Here is a 21942-nt window from a genome sequence, read left to right as displayed (position 1 = left end):
AATGGTTACATCAATGGCCCAGGTAAAAATGGACCACCACCATTTCTGTTGGCGAACAGTAATGCGATAACATGCAACGTTTTGGTCCATTCTGTCAGTTCCGCCCATATTCGTGTTATATTGATGAATTGCATATGGCCTCTGTATACTGATCTTTTTATGCTCCTTCCGTGAGTAACGGCTTGCTAGATCCAATGGATTCTTTCCGTATTTTGTTGAAGCTACAGAACAAACAGCGTTATCAACCCATTGAGTAACGTAGATGGGGGTCTTGCCAAATGATGTCTGCGCACTTTCAGTATGTCCTCGAGAAAGCACACCTTTGTTGTATTTTGACATTGTTGCCTTCTTCTTGGGGATAGGAGATGAACTGGGAATCCGATTGTCTCGAATTGTACCTGTGCCATTGTATCCATAAAAATGCAAATAGTACAGCAATGGCATACCCGTAAAAAGATTATCAAAGTAGAAGTGATATGGCAATTCGCGCTTTTCCACTGGCAATTGATCGACCAACATAAGTAGTGGTGAAGCATTCAAGCCTACAACACCATACTCCTTTGGAATCCGGGGATTGCTGCCTTGGTAGATCTCAAAATTGATCAAGTAACCGGAGGGTGTATTTAGGCTCCACACTTTATATCCGAATCGAATGGGTTTGCCTTTTATGTATTGCTTACATCCATGGCGGCCATAGTATGGAATCATCGATTCATCATAACTTAAATTTTCTTCTGGGTGGAAGTTTCGCATAAACCGTTCAATAAGCCTATCTGTAAATGGACGTAACTTCCACATCCGGTCTGCACTATTGAACTGATTTGGTGAAGCAAAGTGTATCATTTTGTGTATCTGTTCAAATCTATCACGAGACATGGTGGACGCAATCTGCTTACTGTAGAAAGGGCGAGAGCTGCTCCAGAACAATCGAGTTGATGGAATCGGGCATAATCCCGATGTTATAAGTATACCCATGTACGCTTTGATATCCCCGACAGTTAAAGGTGATACTTTATGACTATTTTCAGGGTCTGATATTTGTTGGATTCTGTAACGATGAATTCGTACATTTCGTTGTCAAAATTTAGTTCAAATAATTCCACCGGTGATAAAGCAGCTACGTCGGTATAATTTCCTTCGGGAAATATGCTAGAAACAATTGGCGTCACATCGTTAGACTTCCATCGAAACATAGTTTTCGGACCAGGCATACGTTTTGGAATGCAATAAGGTGGTTCAGCGGGATCATTCACTCTGTCTCCAGTACTAACACGGCATCGTTTCAAAGAAGGCTCGAAAGAAGTGCTTGCAGACGCTTGACCGTGTGATGCTGAAGCGTCGAATAAATTTATGTCGAAGTCACTGAAAGTTGAATCCAAACGCTCGTCTCCGAAATGCTCTAGATTAGGGTTCTCTTGATCTGAATCATAATCGGGCGTATCTTGTCCCTTTTTGTGTCGACGGCGATTTACGATTTGGCAATTAGAAAACAATTGTGCTCGAGAAATATTGGCAATTATTCCACCGTCATCTTCATCAGCTGAATCTGCTCCGGACAAATCACTCTCATTTGGCGGCTCCACATACACATCCACATCCACTACCTCATCATCCTCCAAATTCGTATCCGATTGTTCTTCAAGCAGTAACATCACTTCTTCAACAGTCAGACCCCTAAAAAACACGAAAAAACAATGAAATCTGCGAAAAATTACAATTTATGTATAGTGAGATCTGCCGAAAGGTCCATATGGAGCCAAAAATCAAAACCTTCAATTCAAAGTACTCTCTTTGATACAATAAGGATTATTTTTGTAACAATATGTCTATAAATAGTTAGTAAATTTCATTCTTTACGGATCATAAACGGTTTTGGAAAAAAAAAATCAAATCTACACATAAGTTTATTGGATTACTTACTTCACTCGCTTTGACATTTTGAAAAATTTGCACTTTTTTTCAAACTCCGTTTATACACGTCTGTCCACGCCGGCACATGCAAACGAACTGAGCCCCTCTAAGACAAACGTATTCGTACATGCTTGTAGACTACATAAAACTGAATTTCGCATCGCCATTTTAATATATCGGCATGATGTGACTAATTGAGGTCCAACACTTTTTCGAGGTCCATATGGCACCTTCGTCATGAATGGGTTAATTAGCTCATTGACAGATCGGAACAGTGACAAATCAGAACACTATTAAAAAGTGATATAAAGCCATTATCTATCACTTACTTATTCACTTCAAAAGTGTTTTGATTTGTCAGTGTTCTGATCTGTTATGGAGCGAATTAAATATAGCATGCGAATTTCACGTGATTTTACCAGATGTGTTACAACAAATTTCGCAAATATTTAGCAAGCTAATATGAATATGAACAGAAGAATGTGTGTACGTAAACGAAGCGTTGATGTGCTTGACCTTAATATTAAATGAGATGGTGAGAGAAAAAAATGTTCTGCGATTATTAACACATTGTAATCGGATCACGTATTAATACGTTTTTAGCAAATTAATGCTAGAGAGCGGATCACGTATTTATACGTTTTTGATAGATTGTTAGTGGAGCGCGGGTCATGTTAAAATACGGGTTCCAATATACTTGAGTTTTAGCTATATAGCGTCTGTAGGGTTGTAGCCATGCAATAATTATTTTTATTTTACATTTAAAAATAATTTTTGTGTATAATTTGTAAAATAAAGGATGTTATGTAAAAAAAATATTATTTTTTTCAAAACTTTCCTACTTTATGTGAAATTCTGCACTAGTTTAACGATGAAGAATACATTTCTAAATATAATAAAATAAAATGAAATAAAATAAATAATTTGCAAAAAGAATTATTGAAATCAAACAAATATTTTTGAAGTTATCGCAATTTTTCTAGAGGTCTACGTTAGCGCGAAAAATCACCCGTTACCAGCACTAGTAAGCAGCCGAAAACTGCCCGATCAAAATGTGTTAAATTATGACTGTGTGTTCGTGTTGAGACTTCTCTTTAAAGACAAATTATTTTAACATAAAGATAACGAGTTGTTTTAAAACAGAGTTTAACAGGATAACTGCCAATTTAACTGTACATTGTTGGAATTCAAATGTTTCGAGAAACTCCGCATCCGCCAATTGGCATGTGTGTGTCAATATAACTTTCAATGCACAGTGAAAACCTGGGAACTGTCGCGACATGTTGTTTTTATGCTGGCCCTTTTCTTGAATAAATCAAAATTCTTGTCCGCATGCAGTTTTGACTACCTTCTCTAGTTTTAAAGTTATAGCGTGTTGAATATGGATGACACAGTTTTCCTAACCTGTTATTAGTTTTTTCAAATGCTTGTGTAGCGATCGACGAGATTCATCTAGAACGTCTCGCATATACAAAAAGCATCGTAACAGGAATACTCCAGACAATGCGAAGCGTTCCTACGTACCTTCCTGTCTACGGGCTACTGACGTCTAGAACTACCTGAGACAATACGTTGCGAGTTGGACTAGCACATTACGCGCATTAGCTAGAAGGTTCTAGCCTGTTGCCTAGGCATAATTTCAGCGCCAACGAAAATACCAGAAGTACCAGACTGAGCGAGTTGTCTCGTGCTTACTACCGCCACATATAAATAGGCCCGACGGAGGGAGTATTCAGTCAACCAGCTAGCGCGCTCGTAACCTTGACCTAGATATCGCCTGCATTCCACGCTAAATAATATAGTGCCTACTCGTATTTATCCCGTAAAATAAATGCGTTATTATTGTGAAGTAATTGCTATCTGTGCATTCTTAAATAAACGCTCCAACTGAATAAATCGCCCTTGAGGTGTTTTTGCACAAAAACGGCGCTATAAAAGTCATCCAAGTATTATTATTATTTTATTATTAAATCGAGAGTTTTATTTTAGTACACCAAGATAACCACACTTGTTTCAAAAGATGTTTAAACTAAACATCAACAGATGTCCAGCAAGAATAAAATACTAGACAATCTAGTAGCTTGTGTGAAACATGGATGATCAGAGTTCATGTTGGATGTTTAATTAAGTACGGGTCAGCATTAGTGATGTCTACATGTGGTAGATGGAGCCGTAAAAATAATTTTATTTGCAAATAACACAGCTTTTATTGTTTTGATTCTTAAGAATTAATTAACACATGTAGATGGACATTATCGAAACACCTGATTCCAAACTGCTACATATACATATGTATGTACATAGTCAAATGATGTTTGGAATTAATTGCTAGGATACAGAGAGAAACACAGACGAAAGACTATTTCTATTCTTAAAACAGACAATGACATTTCTTTCCTAGTTCCTAAAAATACAAAAGCCTTGAGGAATCAGATACGATAATGAAAACTATGAATGCCTAATGTTTCACAAAAGAGTGCCTATGGATATGTACTATGAATGCCTGGTGTTCCACAAAGGAGTATGTATATGTATTATGTGCAATGAATGCCTAATGTTTTACAAAAGAGTGCCTATGTTTATGTATTATGTGCTAAGAATGCCTAGTGCTCCACAAGAGTATGGATTCCTAATGTTCCATATGAATGCCGGGGACTCGATTCTCCATTCTAGGCCGCTCGCAATCGCCGTCGAAAGTACATACATTCGTCAGTGGCTCGATTCTTTCGCCAATTTGATAGATGAAGACTAGGAGTTTTAGGCTTAACAAAGCCTTAGTACGTTGGCTGGCAGTCATTGTGTGTCCGTTCATAACACCCCTATCCGGTTCATCAGCTCTAGATGTAGAAAGTAATTCAATGTATAAAAGATATCAGAAACATACACAATAATCACAGGGTCCCGCCCCCAATATAATCATCTCTTCAACTCTACGACATTCAAATATGTACGTATATTAAATATCTACAAATATGTAAAATCATTCGTTATCCTTAATTCTTAATCGCCAATGGAGAATCAAGCCCCTGGTGTTCCACAAAGGAGTATTTTTTATTTTATTTTATTTGGAAAACCAACAGTTATAATAATTACAAAGTATGGTGTATTAAGTGTTAATTATTTAACCAATAATAGGTTTTCACTTAAGTATTTTAATTATTTAGTGAATATATAATATTTATGTAATAAAAAAAGTTACATTAGCCTATAGGGATGGGATGGTGAAGGGAGGGGTATGGGATGGATCTAGTCTGTGTAATGTGTAGCATGTACGTAATAAAAAATAAAAATGATAATATAATTATTTATTGATTTTAGGTTTGAAATTGTGGGGTGCTGAGTTAAATAAGTCTAATTCACTGTATGAAGTATTAAAATTGTATGAAGCACGGTGAATAAAAGCATTTTGTTTTGAGTTCGTGTTACATTGAGGGATGTTTAATGTGTGATTTTGTCTGGTTTGTCTGATGGGTACTCTTAATTGAATTCTTTCAAGTAATTCCGGGCAATCTATCACAGAGGTGGCAATTTTTTGTAAAAATAGTACGTCTGCGGAGTTTCTACGACTTTCCAGTGACGAAATCCTGAAAAACGCTGCTGACTCCTCGTGACTCAGATGAGGACGATAGGCCCGAAAATCAAGGTATCGTAGAAAACGATATTGCACTTTCTCAATCCTTTCTATGTGTGACTTATACATGGGATTCCATACTTGAGAGGCGTACTCCAGAGAACTGCGTACATAAGCAAAGTACAGCATTTTCATGGTATTTACTTTTTTTAAATTTTTGCAGGTTATGAGTACAAAGCCAAGTACCTTGGAAGCTTTTGCAACCATGGATTCGATATGGCGCTCAAAAAGTAATTTCGGATCTAACACTACTCCCAGATCCTTAGCCTCTGTCATTTTGCTCAGTATTGTGCCGTTAAGGGAGTAATTAAAAGAAATGGGATTTTTATTTCGGGTGAAGCTGATGGTGCCACATTTTTTTACATTTATTTGCAGGTTGTGTTCTGCACAATAAATATTTAGGCGATTTAGATCTTCTTGCACGCGGGTACACTCATTGATACACGTGACAGGGGAGAATATTTTCATGTCATCTGCGTATAATAAAGTTCTGGAGTGGTGAAAACATTTCCCAATGTCATTAATATATATATTAAAGAGTAATGGTCCCAATAATGACCCCTGGGGTACTCCCGACGGCACGGTTTCCCAGTTCGATTTATAGCCACCGACGACTACTGCTTGGCTACGGTTTGCAATATAGGACGAGAGCCATCTGAGGAGGTCTCCGTGTACACCGATTTGTAAAAATTTTCTCAGCAAGATATCATGAATAACTAAATCAAAAGCTTTACTATAATCTGTATATATTGCATCTACCTGTATACGCTGATCCATATTATCTTGTAAGAATTCGGTGAATGCCGTTAAGTTAGTGGTTGTAAATAGTATGTCTCTATATGCTATGAATACCTTGTGTTCAACAGAGGAGTATGTGTGTTATGGATGCCTACCTTGATTATTGAGAGCCAAGTCATCGTCGTGTAGCCAGTAGTTGTCATCATAGGAGAAGGGGGACAGTGGCTCCGCCTTGGCGGACCACTGCGAGCCGTTGTTTGAAGAACTCATCGCAGGCTGTTGTTATTCCCTGGAATAAGTCATCACACATTATTGATACAATTCACACAGTTAAAGTAAAGCAGAAGATGGAGAAGATCATCGCTCAGTTATGAGCTCATTTAGGGCGCTATTTCACCGGGACATACCAGTTGGGACACCAAACAAAATATATAGTGCTCCATAGAGGCTCCCTCACTTGGTGTCCGCTTGTTTCGGTGACATAGGGCCACACTCGTAAAGCTCTTAGTTATGATCCAATAGCGCTGGGCGACTTATTGGTTGATACGCATGCGCCTGAAGGTACCCCACATAAGCAGCTCCCGCACGTTCGATAGACACCGGTTCCGTTTCCAACAGATTTATTTTCTGTCCCAATTTTTTAGAGAAAAAGTCTTGCTCGTGTGAAGCTGGTTGTACAGGGTTGGGAGGAAAAAGGTGTCTGGTTGAATAGGTTGTTGAGAAGCTGAAATGTAACCTCTTTTTCTGAGACATGTTGTCTTTCATGAGAAAAAGGGAAAGGTTACAACAGAGCCATCTGTGGTATACCTTTATGGGTTTCATACTTAGAGATTAAGGTAAGGCTCTTCATACACAGAGATACTTACAAACTACATGACAGTGACGCAACCTACCGTAGTAGTAGCCTACCGTAGTAGTAGCCTACCGACATGCTACTCTTTAAAACTGCTTTCCGTACACGGTGCTACCCAGATTATACTGAACTTGAGCATTTTTTCAAGTGCAGCCATAGAATTAATACCATGTCAAGTGACTCTAGCGACGAAGACAGTAATATTGCTCTTCTTCAAATTTACAAGCATAAAATAAGATTTTGGGTTAACCCATACAACGAAATAAATGTTAACTGTAGGGTATTCGTTGCCACCAAGGAACTACATGGGAACGATGTCAAATTGACTTTTCTTTCCAACCTCAGTCCACGCCTTCTCCGCTAAATCCTTTCTAACCCATTCCGGTAAAGAATAGTTATATAAACAAGGATATATTCACATCTCCAGAACAAATTTAACATTCAAACCATGTTTGAACACTAGCAAAATAGTACAGCGGATACTCATGACTGTCGCGTATGTTACACGCACAAAACTCTAGTCACTAGTATCTCCGTGCACGAATGGCCTAAAACTTTAGAAAATACATTAAGTATTTTTGTTACTTGTTTTTCAGCAAATTTGTCACAAGCAATATATTTTTTGGTAGCTTTACAATTAATATTGATTTGAAAAGTTCATTTTTTAATCTTTTTTTTAATTGGATGACCCTAGACAAGCTTGTAAATGTTATACAGGGTGTCCGGAAACTCGTAGTACAAGCGGGAAACTGGTGAATCTACATCACATTTGGAGTCGATTTTGTAGTATATTTTTTTTTTATTTGAGCTTTCGTTATCGAGTAAATCGAGTTTGAAGTTGATTTTTTTTTTTTTTTTTTAATCAAATTCTTATAAATTATTACTGAAGATCAAAGTACCCAACTAATTAAAACTATTTGAAAGTAAAACAAATGAAGAAACTCGGATTTGAAGCATTATTTTGAAATCACCCTTCATTTAACCCGGTGTAATCATAAAATATTTCTGCTCTGCAGGGTTAAAACATCTGTTATTCAACCCTAAACACCAGAAAAAACTTTAACCCTAAAATAGCCGAAAAATATTTTTTTTTGGTTTTTTGTTTTTTTTTTTTGAAAATTCTCAAATCAAAAAACTTTATGTTTTTTTGGGTTCCCCATGTGGTGTAGATTCTCCAGTTTCCCGCTTGTACTGCGAGTTTCCGGACACCGTGTATATACTTAATTAGCTCATCCAACAGAAGGTAAACAATTAAGGCGATCTCATATTCCACGTGACCTTCGAATTCGGAAGGGGCGCGGCCTATTGGGGTAGGTTAAAGAAAACTTGAGAACCAATCAGAGAAAGCCGAACGCCAGATTTATATCTACCCAATTACGCCCATAAACGCACACTGGTAAAATTTGTCAAAAATCCGGTATAATATAATATCGGCATAATGCACAACTCTTCCGTTTATCAAATTTTACAGAAGGCACAAAAAACTCTTTTTAAACTCTTTCGATTTTTTTATGTGACATCTCACAAGAGCGCCTCTGTCTGTACATATATATTTATAAAAAATATATATATATTTATATCTCCACTGGTTGGGCAGGGTTGCGGGGCGGATTAAGGAAGAGGTTGAAGGAAGGGTATATTAATGCGGGTCTTGAAGAGAGAAATGTACTTAAAATTTGTACAGTTTGTGTAATAAAATTATGTAACAATTTTTAAATCATTTATATTAAGTAATTTTTTAGATTGGTCCAAATATATAAGGTAGGTTATATATACCAACATAATAGGAATAACATTCCATTAACATCACAGTAATGTTTTACAATACAGAATTAGAATCATTAGCTTTGGTTGGAGGAGAAGTGTTCATTAATGCAAACATTTTGTTAACATTCAAATAATAATAAATACGTGTATTGTAATAGGATTAAATCAATCTTTAATGCATAAAAAAAAAATAGTAATGGACGGAATGGAGCAAAGCCGTGTTTTAACTTAATAAACTAAAAATCTCCAAGCCTGGAAATTTGTTGGATGAAATACTTACTCAAATTTAATTTGAAATAAACCAAATGCTACCAAAGACAAATTATAAACATAAGAATGAAATAAAAGCCGAGGTGAAGTAAATCGCAATAATAAATGCCAATTGTCTCAAAATTTTATTTGGAAAGGAATCAACTATGGTATCAATCTATCGATCAAAAGTTTGTCTTATTGGAGATTTACATCATTATTCTGGATAATTGTGATACCTAAAAAAATATCTAAGGACTCTCATGGTCTTTTTTTAAGCCTTATAAATGAACGCACTCGAAAAATGAACAATTCCAAAACCTGCATTGACCATTTAGAATAAAACATAAAACACAAGCAATCTGTAATGCGTGAACTGACAATAACTGACCACTTTTTAACAATCCTAGTAATAAACATATAAAACACAAGCAATATGTAATGCATGAATTGACAATAAATGACCACTTTATAACAATCCTAGTAATAAACTTAACCCTTGGAACCTTTTAAGACCAAATACGTCCCGATTTTTCGTTAAATTTTACCACTGTGCGTCGCTTCGGTACGCAAAAGCGCGCGAAATTTGAAATTGGTTTTACACTTTACACTCTTTACTTCTTGGCAAAGAAATTATTGCATGGTTGTTTGTCAAATAGTATTATCATATAAATCGACAAAATTAAATAAATTACAATACCTAATTATAGTTAGGAATTATTGAAACAGCAGTATTTTTTAATTGTTTTTCGGAAAGATTACGAAGAGGCCTGTAAAAAACATTTAGATAAATTACATTACAAAAGACATTGCATGCATTGAAAAAATAAAAATTAATTCCTACTCCATGAAAATATCTTACCTAATAGTCTAATCGTGTTCGATAATCGATGATGACCGATTTATAATATTTTTTTTCTATATTTAAATTGTAACTTATTTTATTGTGCGTTCATTTTGCAATGTATATTTGTTATTATTCTTTATGTATATCTGTTTGATTTCAAAACATAATAACATAAAATAAACAAATATTTCTTGCGTTATTGTTTCTAGGTAATTATGAAAAAAATTATTTGAACTAACCCAAATATTCCAGCAGGTTTTTTTTTATTTTTTTTAGGCCACTGAGCGTACCCAGTTTTTTATTATCTTTCCTCCCCATTGTATAAAACTAGGAATTTAAAAAAAAACGATTACACGTAAACTGATTTTAGTTGAAAAAATTTCACAGAACAGAGCGGCACTAAGATAAAGAACGTCTTCATACCGCCAGCGCTGGGCGGTAACTAAATACAAAAGCGTGAAACCCTTACGTAGACGGCATACAGGTTATTTCACAATGGCAAATTCAATGTTTACCTCCCCGAATATTGATCAATATTCGTGTAAAAATAAACAATGCGAAAATGCATATTTTGTTTTATTTTGTAAAGTTCTGGTACATTTAAGAAAATTTCCTCCGATAATCGAATAAAAAAATGAATTTCCCACATTACACAATAAAAAAAATATCCGAAAATGGGTTTGTAAATGGGATATTTTGAAGTAGACGGGTTTTTTTTAGGCCTGATACTTTATTTTTTTCTAGGATTATTAAAGGTATCATCAAAAAAATGATTGTTTACTGACAAGGCCAAGATGCGTTCTACTTGCAGTATTTAATTAAAGCATCTGTAGTATTTCTAAGCAATCAAATTTTCAAAGCAAAAACATCTGATTTTGCATTACTTGGTATTGGATCGCCTTAAACTTAATTGTGCCCACTGGTTCAATTTTTCAGACACATTAAATTAAAAAGCAATGTTTTTCTTTTGCTCTGATGATTCATCATAATGTTAATTAATTGCACACAATGTCATTTGAATAGCATCAAAGTCATCAATGCACATAGAACAATGTGGGTACACTGATAATCAAGGCATTTCTCCACAGGGGTGGGCAGAGAGTACGAACTGCCACACAGCTCTGTTTTGGCATAACCACCTTGCTTCAATCATATTCATACATTCTACGCAAAATTTCCATACTCTGCTTACATCCTAATACATACTAATTCTTGAAAGAACACTTCTTTTCAACTTAATTACTACATAAAGCAACCATGGTAACCAGATAAGCTGGATATCCTTAATACACACAAATCATTTTTAAAACACTTTGAATCAATTTAATAATAATGAGGAGCGTTTATTTCAGTTTCTAGAGAAGCAAAATATTGCATTTAAATAGCTATTTTGTTCAAATTTACATACAGAAAATTTAACGCCTTTTGTTCACGCCATATGATGATAGGTTAGTTCTGCTTTTAATTAAACCCAAACTAAGAACCTATTTTAGGTTTTCATATTAGTCACATCAATAGTAAAAGATGGCCGCCAAGTGAATACAACGAATTTGTCCATTTTAATTTCAGTGAAATAGCCATTAAAATGCAATATTTTGCTTCTCCGATGACTGAAATATATGCTCTTCATCTTAATATTGAACTGATACTAAGTGTTTTTCAAGGACGTCCAGCGTATCTGGATATTTACCGTAACTATTAACACCAGGGAAAACGCAAAAACATGCAATTAAATTACAATTTTGTTCAAATTACTTCCTAAAACCATTTCCCATAGCTGACGAATAGATAAACTAACGCCACCACCTTTCATTTTGATACATTTTATCAATATAGAGATAATGTCATACTATTGTACCAATTCTGGCAAATGATACATTATACCGGCAAGATTTAACAAGGCGTCAACTCTAACGACAAATTCCACAAAAAAGGTTTTTACCAATTATGAATTTAAATTAATATTTTTCCATCTCCCCCGGCGTAAACAGTTGTTTCTTGTAGTAATTTAGTTGAAACGAAATGCTATTTCAATCATTTGAATCTCTTCTGTTGTGATATGAACTGACTCTCGATTCACTTGTTCAAGCCGTCTTTCTAGGACAAACCCTTGCTTTCATCAACTCAAATGAACTGTTTCTACCAATGACATTACAAACTATAGAAATGTTGTAGAGATCTCTAAAGTGGCAAGCGAATCATTCGCTAATCGCCATATTTTCGATTTAGTGGTTTTAGAACTAAACTGTCATGACGCGAAAGGTTCTGTGCTATCTCTAACTAAATTGCAAAAGAAGGTCTAAAATGTCCTTGTGTCCATCACACACAAGGACATTTAGCACATTGTATCAAAAGTGTTTTCATTACATGGCAAACACTAGAAAAATCCAAGGAATAACATTTCATTCGCAAATTATATATTATTGTAAATCATAAATAATACAATTATTTAAATTGTTTCCTGGAAATTTTCAGCACCATTAGACAAAGTGAGATAGCGAATTTAGCAGCACATAAATATAAGAAGGACAACCTACTGGCAGTAGGTTGTCTCATACATCATCTTAGTGTAAGCGAGTAAGCGTATCTTCTCATCTCAATCACACCCCCGATGAAGTATGTAGTAATTGCCAAGACTTTGAAGTATTTAAACGCTCCCCGGTCTTATATCTCTTTGTATTGACAGAGAATTGTCTTAAAATCTTCTCATCTTTGTCCTTTCTTTAATAATAAGATTTTATATAAGTCCCATTTGCTAAAAACTGAATATCACCCTAGCTGACTTTATTATCTACTTAATTTCTTCTTGGGAATAATGATTAATAATTATGGTTCAAAATGTTGGTGTTTTTTAAAAAAAAATTTTTTTTTTATTATAGCGACTATTCAAACATTGTACACAGAGGCGGATTTGCAGTCTTGGCCGCCCTAGGCCCCAGACCATGTAGCCGCCCCTTTCTCAGTACCCATCATATTGACCAGGAGTATCCAAACTTTTTAGTAAGTTCCTAGGGTCAAAACCGTTTTAATTTTCCTGCCATTATCATTTATGGTTCATGGGGTGAGATTTGTCCAGGTCTTGGCGGCGGATACGTCTGCCCACCTGCTGCGTGGCGGGCCGGATCGAGAGAGACTGGGTGAGGGAGGCCTTTTGACCTTTCCAGCCGGACTATCTTGACCCATCGCCTTGCACCGCAGTTGGAGGGATGTATTCATACGTATGTCACTCCTGGACGCACTAATCCCCAGATTCCTACCCACCCCTCATACATTTTCCTTTTCAGAACTTCCTATCCTTCCCTTCCTTAAAAAGACCCTCCACACAGCATCACCTAAGACGACATAGGATGCGATACTCAGCCCCACTTAACCTTTTCTTTCCATTCATATCTAATTATGCGAAATAACACTTTTTACGTGAGGTATCGTCCACGTCCTGTAAAATATTTTGATTTTTGTTAATATTGCAGTACATACACGTCGCGTCGCGAATACCTTTAAGAAATTAGAAAAACGCTCGTCAACTCGCTGCAATTGCTGTACGCACACTGGCATACTGACCACTGCCGGCACTGACTGCTGTCGCCTGTCGCGAGCGGGTGCGTATTTCCAATCCCTACGCGGGTTTGTTCCTCTGGAACGATTTCGGTCGAAAAATGGACAACGGACCACTTTTATTTTTCTGCGATTGATTTCGGTCCAAAAATGGACCACATTTCCTACCATTCGTAAAATATTTATTGTAATTATTTAAAACATTTTCTGGGCCAGCCGTTTATTTTAACACGAAGCTATTGCAATGCTTTATCTATTTTGACCATAGATGTCACAAATCCGAACTCCGTAGGCTACTTTAGAACAATGCTAAAAAGAAATAAAAATCCTTTGCCTCTTAATCCTATTCGTACGTTCCTCCACCCCCCCCCTTTTTCATAGATTTTAACTAAAAATATATATATATATTTTTTTTTTTAAGAAAATACCTTTATAATGTCACACTTTATTATTCACTATCATCAGTGGAAAGTTCATAATTGGCATAAATAACATCTTATTATTGTATTATTTTATAATCTCTGATTTATTTATTTATTATAGCTTTTGTAAGGTGATTAAGAGCGTGTTCACACAGAGCTATAATATGCGTGGGATGGCGTATTTCGGCATATCATTCGCCGTACATTCCAAATTGGAAAGTATGGCGAGCGATATGCTGAAATACGCCATCCCACGCATATTATAGCTCTGTGTGTGAACACGCTATTATGCATAACAATACCTAACGCGGTTCAGTCACTAGCGCAACTGAATCACGGTAGAGTGTCAGCTACACTACTCGCTTCGACGCTTCGACGAAGTCCTCGACGAAGTTAGCCGAAGTTCGAAGTGCGTGCCCACACACTCGTGCAACTTCGCGAGTAACTCAGTCCAACTCGCTTCGAGTCCTTTGACTCGGGCGCATTTACCGACAACAATCGGAAGTCGGGCGAAGCGAAGCGAAGCGAAGTTGCCCGAAGCGAAGTGAAGTTCGTGCCCACACTATCGTATTCGATCAACTTCGCGAGTAGTGTAGCTGGGCTAAGGATTGGAAATACGCGAGCGGGCGAGCGACGGAGCATGATAGGTGTGGCGAGGGCGGCTGCGGGGCGTGGGGGCGCGCTGTGTGCTGTGTGTGAACACGCTCTTGCATATCGCTATTTCGTACGTAGAATATTTAGGTACTTAGGAAGTAATTTCTTGTTATCATCTGTGACTTTTTTGTCACGATTGGCCGCCCCTAATATCTGGCCGCCCTAGGCCCGGGCCTACATGGGCCTAAGGGCAAATCCGCCTCTGATTGTACATACAAAATATGATATTCAATATATGTATAGTGAATTGTATTTCTTAGTCCTCCTCACTAGGGTGACCTCTGCTGAGGCGGACTAAAGGTATTGATTTCTGTTTTATTAGTTTTCAGTTTTTTATGTCATTTTTAATGTTTTTTTCATTAATCTCTTTCGGCTAGATTTTTATTCTTGATTTGTAATCATTCAAAATTTCTATTCGGTTTATATCAGGGAGAAGGATGTTGTGGAGTATCGTCGCAAAATAAATATAATTTGTCCGAAAGTCGTTTTATGACCTGGAATATTTTTTTATGTCAGCGTGATTTGACCTTGCTTAATGAATACCCAGTATTGTAGAGGATTCAGTATTTTTGAATAGTTTCAATAGTATATCTTTAGCATAATTATATTTGCTGTACATTTGTTACAATACACTGTCAAATTAACCATTTGATACATATTTTTTCTTTCTTTTTGAAATATTTTGTGTTTGTACGTAGTATTACTTTATGTTTGTGATTACTCTATGTATGTTTGCTTCGGTTCCATGATAAATCCTCAAAATGACAATTCAATACACTTATAAAAAGTGCTATAAAGTTATGAAAAGTGATGAAACAAAACCTAGGTTAAATAGATTACATATAGTTTTTGTTTCATCTCTTGTCTTTCGTAATAGAGGTCAGTCACATGGTCGTTACAAACTAACTAACCCTCTTTCCATTTTACTGAAAATTCCATTCGCAGAGAGGATAGACTCTGTCTTGCACAGACTCCTTGCTTCATTATCTACTGTCACGCATCGCTTCATACTGTAACCGGATAAAACAGAACACTATAAAATAATAGGTGCCTATGTTTTGTTTTTTTTTTCCTTCACTTTTCTACAAAGTAAAAAAACACTCTTCTATTTAACATTTAGAATGTCGGATATATTATGTGCTTATGTTTGGTAGGATTCCCAGTCTGCTGGAGCGCTTTCTGTACTTCAACGATGATGAACAAAACTAGGTTAAATAGATTACATGAACTATTTAAACTAGTTTTTGTTTCATCACTTTTCATAACTTTACATCACTTTTTATAGGTGTGTTGAATTGTCATTTTGATGAGTTATCCGGTCACGATTGATTTTATGAGATAAAACTTATTTTACGTGTGAGTGAGTGAGATGCAATAAATAAATAAATATTTCGTTTTTACATTCACATTCTTTGCATTTCTATCATTATCATGTATGAACAATGTTTGAATTCAAAATTTACTGGAAACAGAAGAGTTTTTCTTAATCACCACATTTGGTCTTAAATTTTTGAGGCAATAACGGATCTAGATGAATTGTAATGTCATTGATTTCTCCTTTCATCAAATGCAATAATATAATCGATACAATTGTTCCGTCCCAACCAGGACTCCTGTCCCAGAGAGACCGTTACACCCGGGGCATGTATTTGTTATATAAAATAATGATTGTAGTTCAACTTACCTTGATAGATGAAAGATAGATCGTAGGTAGTTTATCCGATAATAATAATGATGTAGTAGATGAGGATACTGCTGATGCTTCAGGAGAAGGTCGAATGATGATGATGTCTTGATATAAAGATGATATTTGAGTCGTAACGACTAAAAGGTTTGCTAAAAACGCCATGATGGCTCTGAAAAGAAAATCAAAATTAGTCAATTTTGCAAACAAATAAAGCAATATTATAACACCGTACCTAACAAGAAAAAAAATCTAGTGGAATTGAATAAATTTACATAGGTACTTAGATGAATTTAATTAATACTATGGTTGTAATAGGGCCTCCGTGGTCGAGGGGTAAGATTCTCGACAAGCAATCCGGGTGTAGCGTGTTCAAATTCCGATGTGCCCAAATATATTAGTATTTACGGCGCGTTCCAGAGTGGAAGATACTCTCAGTAACGCCCTGGTGTAAGACCACCATTAAGAATTGAAACATTGGTTGAAATGGCTTTAGCCGTGTGTGGTGACCAGATCTGAATACTGCCAGGTACTTCACCATCTCCTTCCTTCCCCACTACCTTCAGCCTCAAAACATGCCTCAATTAGGGATGCCATAGTCTCACTGGCTCCAGACGGTTGGGAGCAGTTGGACTCTTGTGCGGTTTTCACATAACAAAAAAATAAAATCATTGACTACAAAAAATACTTTGCTGGAAATTTTAAAAAAATTACATTTTGCCGCTCTTTAGAGACATGCTTATTATGCAATATTGTATTTTTGTAAGATTCCATTGAATTTCTTTTAAAATTTAAAGTAAAACAAATGTTATTAATTATGTTCTGCAAATATTTTAAAATGTATTATTGTGACAGCCGTTTCAGGGTTTATGTTTATGTCAAATTTTGTATAACATTCCAAGTCTACGAAGTAAACAAAAATGGCCGCCATTTTGAACACAAAAGTGACACATCTTGGATGCATTTCAAAATAGATAAAACGAAACACAAAAAGCACTTTTTCCCGCATTAAAAAATTGTAAAGCAATATTTTGACTATATTAACACTGATTTTATATAATTTGAATGAAATTTTCCTTGCGTCATCCATCTGGTATTCCAATATGGGGACACGAACTCTGAACTTAAAATCTAAATATCTCGAGAAATATACCGAATTGATTATAGAAAATAGGTTGTACTTACTCCATGATTAGTGATTGTTTAGCAGACTTGCGTCTGCGGAAAAAAACGCAACTAGTAACCCATTTTTACCGCGGTGGCACAAGAGGTATAAAATAATTGATGTTCTTTGTAAGTGTCATGGAAAAGGAGTGAGCAAAATTGGAATCGGCCGACCGCTGTCGCATATCGCTGTCTCAACCATTCGGCGACATTTCCATAGCGCTAGAAAGAGACGGCATAATTATAGGTTACTTTCGAATTCCGAAACATTTTTAAATTAGGCCATAATAAAACTTGTTATGTTTATTCGTGATGGTTGCAATCTGCAATATCTCAATTATTTTGTCTACAGTAAGCTTAAATATTATAATGTTCATATATGATCAGAAATAACTGATTTATTCCACTTTGCGGCGAGACTTGCACGTGCTCTCAGGCAGAATTTCACAATCAGTTCGTGGAAATGCGTGACGTCATTACAAACATCATCACTTTTTGTACTAGGTACCTATAATATTCCTACATATCTCTCATGTGTATACATACATGTATACAAAACAGCTATGTAAAAAAGGACTATGAATAACTTTATTGTTTTCCATGGTTTTCCGCATTGTTCCCCACGTGAACCAATCGGGTTCCGATACGTGTTGAATAAAATAATACAACCTAGTATTATTTGACCGTCGGCCCTAAGCCCTTAAGTAGGTACCTACCCAAGGGCTAAGGAAAGTAACAAGATACAAGCAGGATACCCACTGTATGGAAAGAGACTCAGTGGCGCCCCCAGGATCTTGTCTTGGTGGGTGAATTATTAATTGAAAAGGAAGTACGAATACATTCTTCTGGTTGATTCGAAGGTTATGTCTGAACTGCGAAATTGGAAACAGAATTTATCACATTATCATTACTTTTTATTGCACCGATATTGCCACTGGTTCACGGATAAAAATGAGTGCGTACGGATTCTTTTAATCGATACTAGATACTGTTAAAAATATGGCCGCATGACTATTTCCTAATAAAATATTAGTCATTCAAAATATATCTGACCACGTGTTAGTTCAGGTGGCCTTGTCCGAATAAAGATAATTGACGAGATGCGAAAATATTATTATTTTTAAGAATACGTGTTCCGACTTCCTCGTAACATATTTGTGCTTTAATGAAAGTTTGTTATGAAATTTGTCGATTCATTCGATATAGACCCACAGTCCCGTTTTAAACAGGGAAATTAATAATCTGACAAGATTTTTAATAAATTAACAATATTTCATATCAGTAAGTTTTCTCCGGCATAATTTGATATTTTTATTTAGTCTTGATTTGTCACTTTGCACGCGTTTTTCAGACAAAGTTGGATTTTGAATAGCAAACTTGACTTCTTCAAATACAATGACTAGTGAAAAGCATTGGGCACAGAAGAAAATTCTTTGATTCTCGCAATGCGCAGTCCGTTTCTGTAATTTTCCTGCCGCGAGGTGCAGTCCGTAATAATCGTGAGAAAAATATTGTTCATGAATTACACAATAACTCCCATAATGCACCGTTCTCGAGCCAGTACCTACCTACCAGTTAAAGTAATTAAAAACCACTGCACGCATTACACACGCATCAAATGATACCTACACTTCTTCTTGGAAAAACTTCTGTGCTTTTTTTTTTACTTTTTCTCACAAACTACGCAGGTTTAATTAATAAAGAAGGAATTCAAATTATGATGCCATTTTTGTAATAAAGGCTTGAGTTCGAGCTGTAATATAATGATAATAATATTTGGATGATTTGTATAGCGCCGTTTTTGTGCAAAATCATATTTTTTTTAAATATTATAATTCTTGGTGTGCCACTGTGGACATTGTTATTATCACTGTGGTACCCTTGTGACACAAAACGTGTAATAAATCGAAAAATAATTATTTTAAAACATAATAATAAAAAATTCCGAATCACAGATAAATAAATAGGTATCACAAGTGAAACGAAAATCAGTCATACTATTAGGTATCAACTGGAGAAGACTCTTGGGTTAGGTAAAATGAGGTGAAGTCAATCGGGAGGGGTGAAGTTGTAAAATATCACACTTTTGCAACTATACCATTACCGCCAACTTATATTTTTAATTAAAAAAAAATATTGTCGGTTGGAGCAGTCTAGAAGTCTAGCAGTCTAGAGCAGTATTTTTCAAAGTGGGCGATAACGCCCCCTTGTGGGCACTGGAGGCTTTCAGGGGGGCAGTAGAAAGTCTAAAAGAAAAATAGGGGGCGTTAAGGATATCTAAAGGGGCGACGGAATCTAGCTAAATTAAATAATATTAGTTTGTTTTACTTTCTTATAACAAAACATTTTTGATAAACAGAACTGTACACTGGGTTATGGTCGATTTCTGATATCATCTCCACCGTCGCATTTCGTGTGAACGCAGATCTAGTGCTGTAGCAACGTTGAACTAAAAAGAGAAATCGGCTGCAAGTTACTGAACGCGGCGACTTACGGCAGTTTTTAAGTGAATTTGAGTCTGGTGTTAAGTTTTCAATTCAAAGCCTTGTTTTAATCTTAATAAAAATACTTCTAAAATATGATGAAGTATGAGTTTTATTTCGTCTCTCTATACGCAATAGATGGTAATGTAAAAATTTAAAAAAATAATGGGAGGCACATTGATGGTTGTATTTAGTCAATGGGGGCAAAAGATTTTTTTTTAAATCTCAAAGTGGGCGGTGGTCGAATAAGTTTGAGAACTTGTGGTCTAGAGTATGATATATAAACAATAGAATTGAATAGAATACGAGTGCTCAATAAAACAGATGATAGTTGCGTAAAGGACGCCAAAAAAATCTAAATTTTACGATTATTTTTCTCACAAACTACGCAGGTTTAATTAATAAAGAAGGAATTAAAATTATGATGTCATTTTTGTAATAAAGGCTTGAGTTCGAGCTGTAATATAATGATAATGATATTTGGATGATTTGTATAGCGCTGTTTTTGTGCAAAATCACCTCAAGGGCGCTAATATAAGTTCGGTTTTATTAAATCTACGCCGATATCTACTTTTGAAGATAAAAATAAATTTAAAAAATGAATAAGTAGATACAGAAAACAGCTGATGGAATGTAAAGGGAACACGCGTTGCTGTTGCTCAGTATGTAGCAGATAGAGAAACAATAGCGCGTGTTGCTTTTACGTCCAACAGATGACGCTGTTTTTCAAATTTCAAATAGAAGAGAACAACTTTCGGAGAATTAATATTTTGATTGCTTTACATTTTTTTCTAAAACATTACAGAAAATAAGTATTAAGGAAGGACAACTATAAATAATTTTTTTAAGTAGAAAATAAATAATACAAGGAAAATGAAATCACCCCACCCATGGGGGTACAGCAGATTATATGCTATACAAATAACTAAACTATCTTAATCTCAAGTGACCTACCAGGTAAGTATTGTACTTTATATTATCTCCATAAATAGTTAGTAATAACATATATCACTGTAGAAATGTATTATAAATTTGTACAGCGCTTTTGAGGTGATTTTGCACAAAAACGGCGCTATACAAGTCATCCAATTATTATTATTATATTAATTGACTTTTTCACTCTTCAAAAATGTTCACATGATGTAGGTTTAATAATCAATACTAAAAACGAAGCTTATGCACATCAGATCTCCTCATAATAACATCACAATAACTTCTAAAATTGTTTCTCATGATTTTAATTGCATCCATAACTCTGTAATACATCCATGCTCATGTAAAAATATTGAACTCGTTTCAAAATACGTATATCTAAGCTTAACAATTGATTGTAATTTTAAATGGGATATACATATACAAAACGTCTGCACACGGATAGAGCTATAGTGAGCAAACTTTATAGATTGAAGTTTTTTGTTAGACCAAATACCTTTAAAATAGTATACCTGTCATTGGCGGAATCCCTAATAAGATATTGAATAACTTTATGGGGACATTCAACAAAAACAAATGTTCTTTCAGTCCAAAATGTACATTATTCTTTGGTAAAATTATTAGTAAACAAAGCTTAATATGAACAAAGACACGACGAACCAAAGTCATTACGATACGATTCTGTAAATTTATTATCGGTTGCTATATTGTGGCTTAAAATTGCGATCAGCATACATCTAAATCTGAACATAATAAAATAGTGACACATGTTCATAATACAAGACTAATTGCAAACGATGGACTTGTAGTTCCCAGATACCTGAATAAATACGGTCAAAGAACTCTAGAATACCTCGTTCCAGTAATTTACAACATGTTAGAAGGAAATTTATGTTAAAAAAATGGTAATGTGAAAGTATTTTTTTGTACTAATGTAATTATGTGTGTATTATATGTACTTGTTAACATTGTATATGTATTTTAAAAAAAAGTAATTTTTAAAACAACCCGTTGACAAACTGATGTCGATCAGTTTAACGGGACTTAATAA

At 35.3% G+C, this 21942-nt stretch overlaps 1 protein-coding gene across 1 annotated transcript in view; it reads right to left on the bottom strand.

The window, feature by feature from the left end:
- The window catches only part of crc (bZIP transcription factor crc), a 100331-nt gene extending 82625 nt beyond the window's left edge, over window positions 1-17706 (bottom strand). Inside the window, exons 1-3 of the mRNA XM_089633467.1 lie at window positions 17497-17706; window positions 16312-16483; window positions 6436-6569 (exon numbers count right to left, since the gene is read on the bottom strand). Coding sequence (XP_089489593.1) covers window positions 6436-6550 — 115 coding nt within the window. The 5' untranslated portion in view covers window positions 6551-6569; window positions 16312-16483; window positions 17497-17706. The remainder of the gene's footprint in view (window positions 1-6435; window positions 6570-16311; window positions 16484-17496) is intronic.
- Between the last annotated feature and the right edge of the window lie 4236 nt (window positions 17707-21942).

This window comes from Hesperophylax consimilis, chromosome 7 (assembly GCF_061612785.1).
Source record: "Hesperophylax consimilis isolate HC1 chromosome 7, BYU_Hcon_1.0, whole genome shotgun sequence".
Lineage (NCBI taxonomy): Eukaryota > Metazoa > Arthropoda > Insecta > Trichoptera > Limnephilidae > Hesperophylax > Hesperophylax consimilis.
This window is presented reverse-complemented; position numbering and strand designations above follow the sequence as displayed.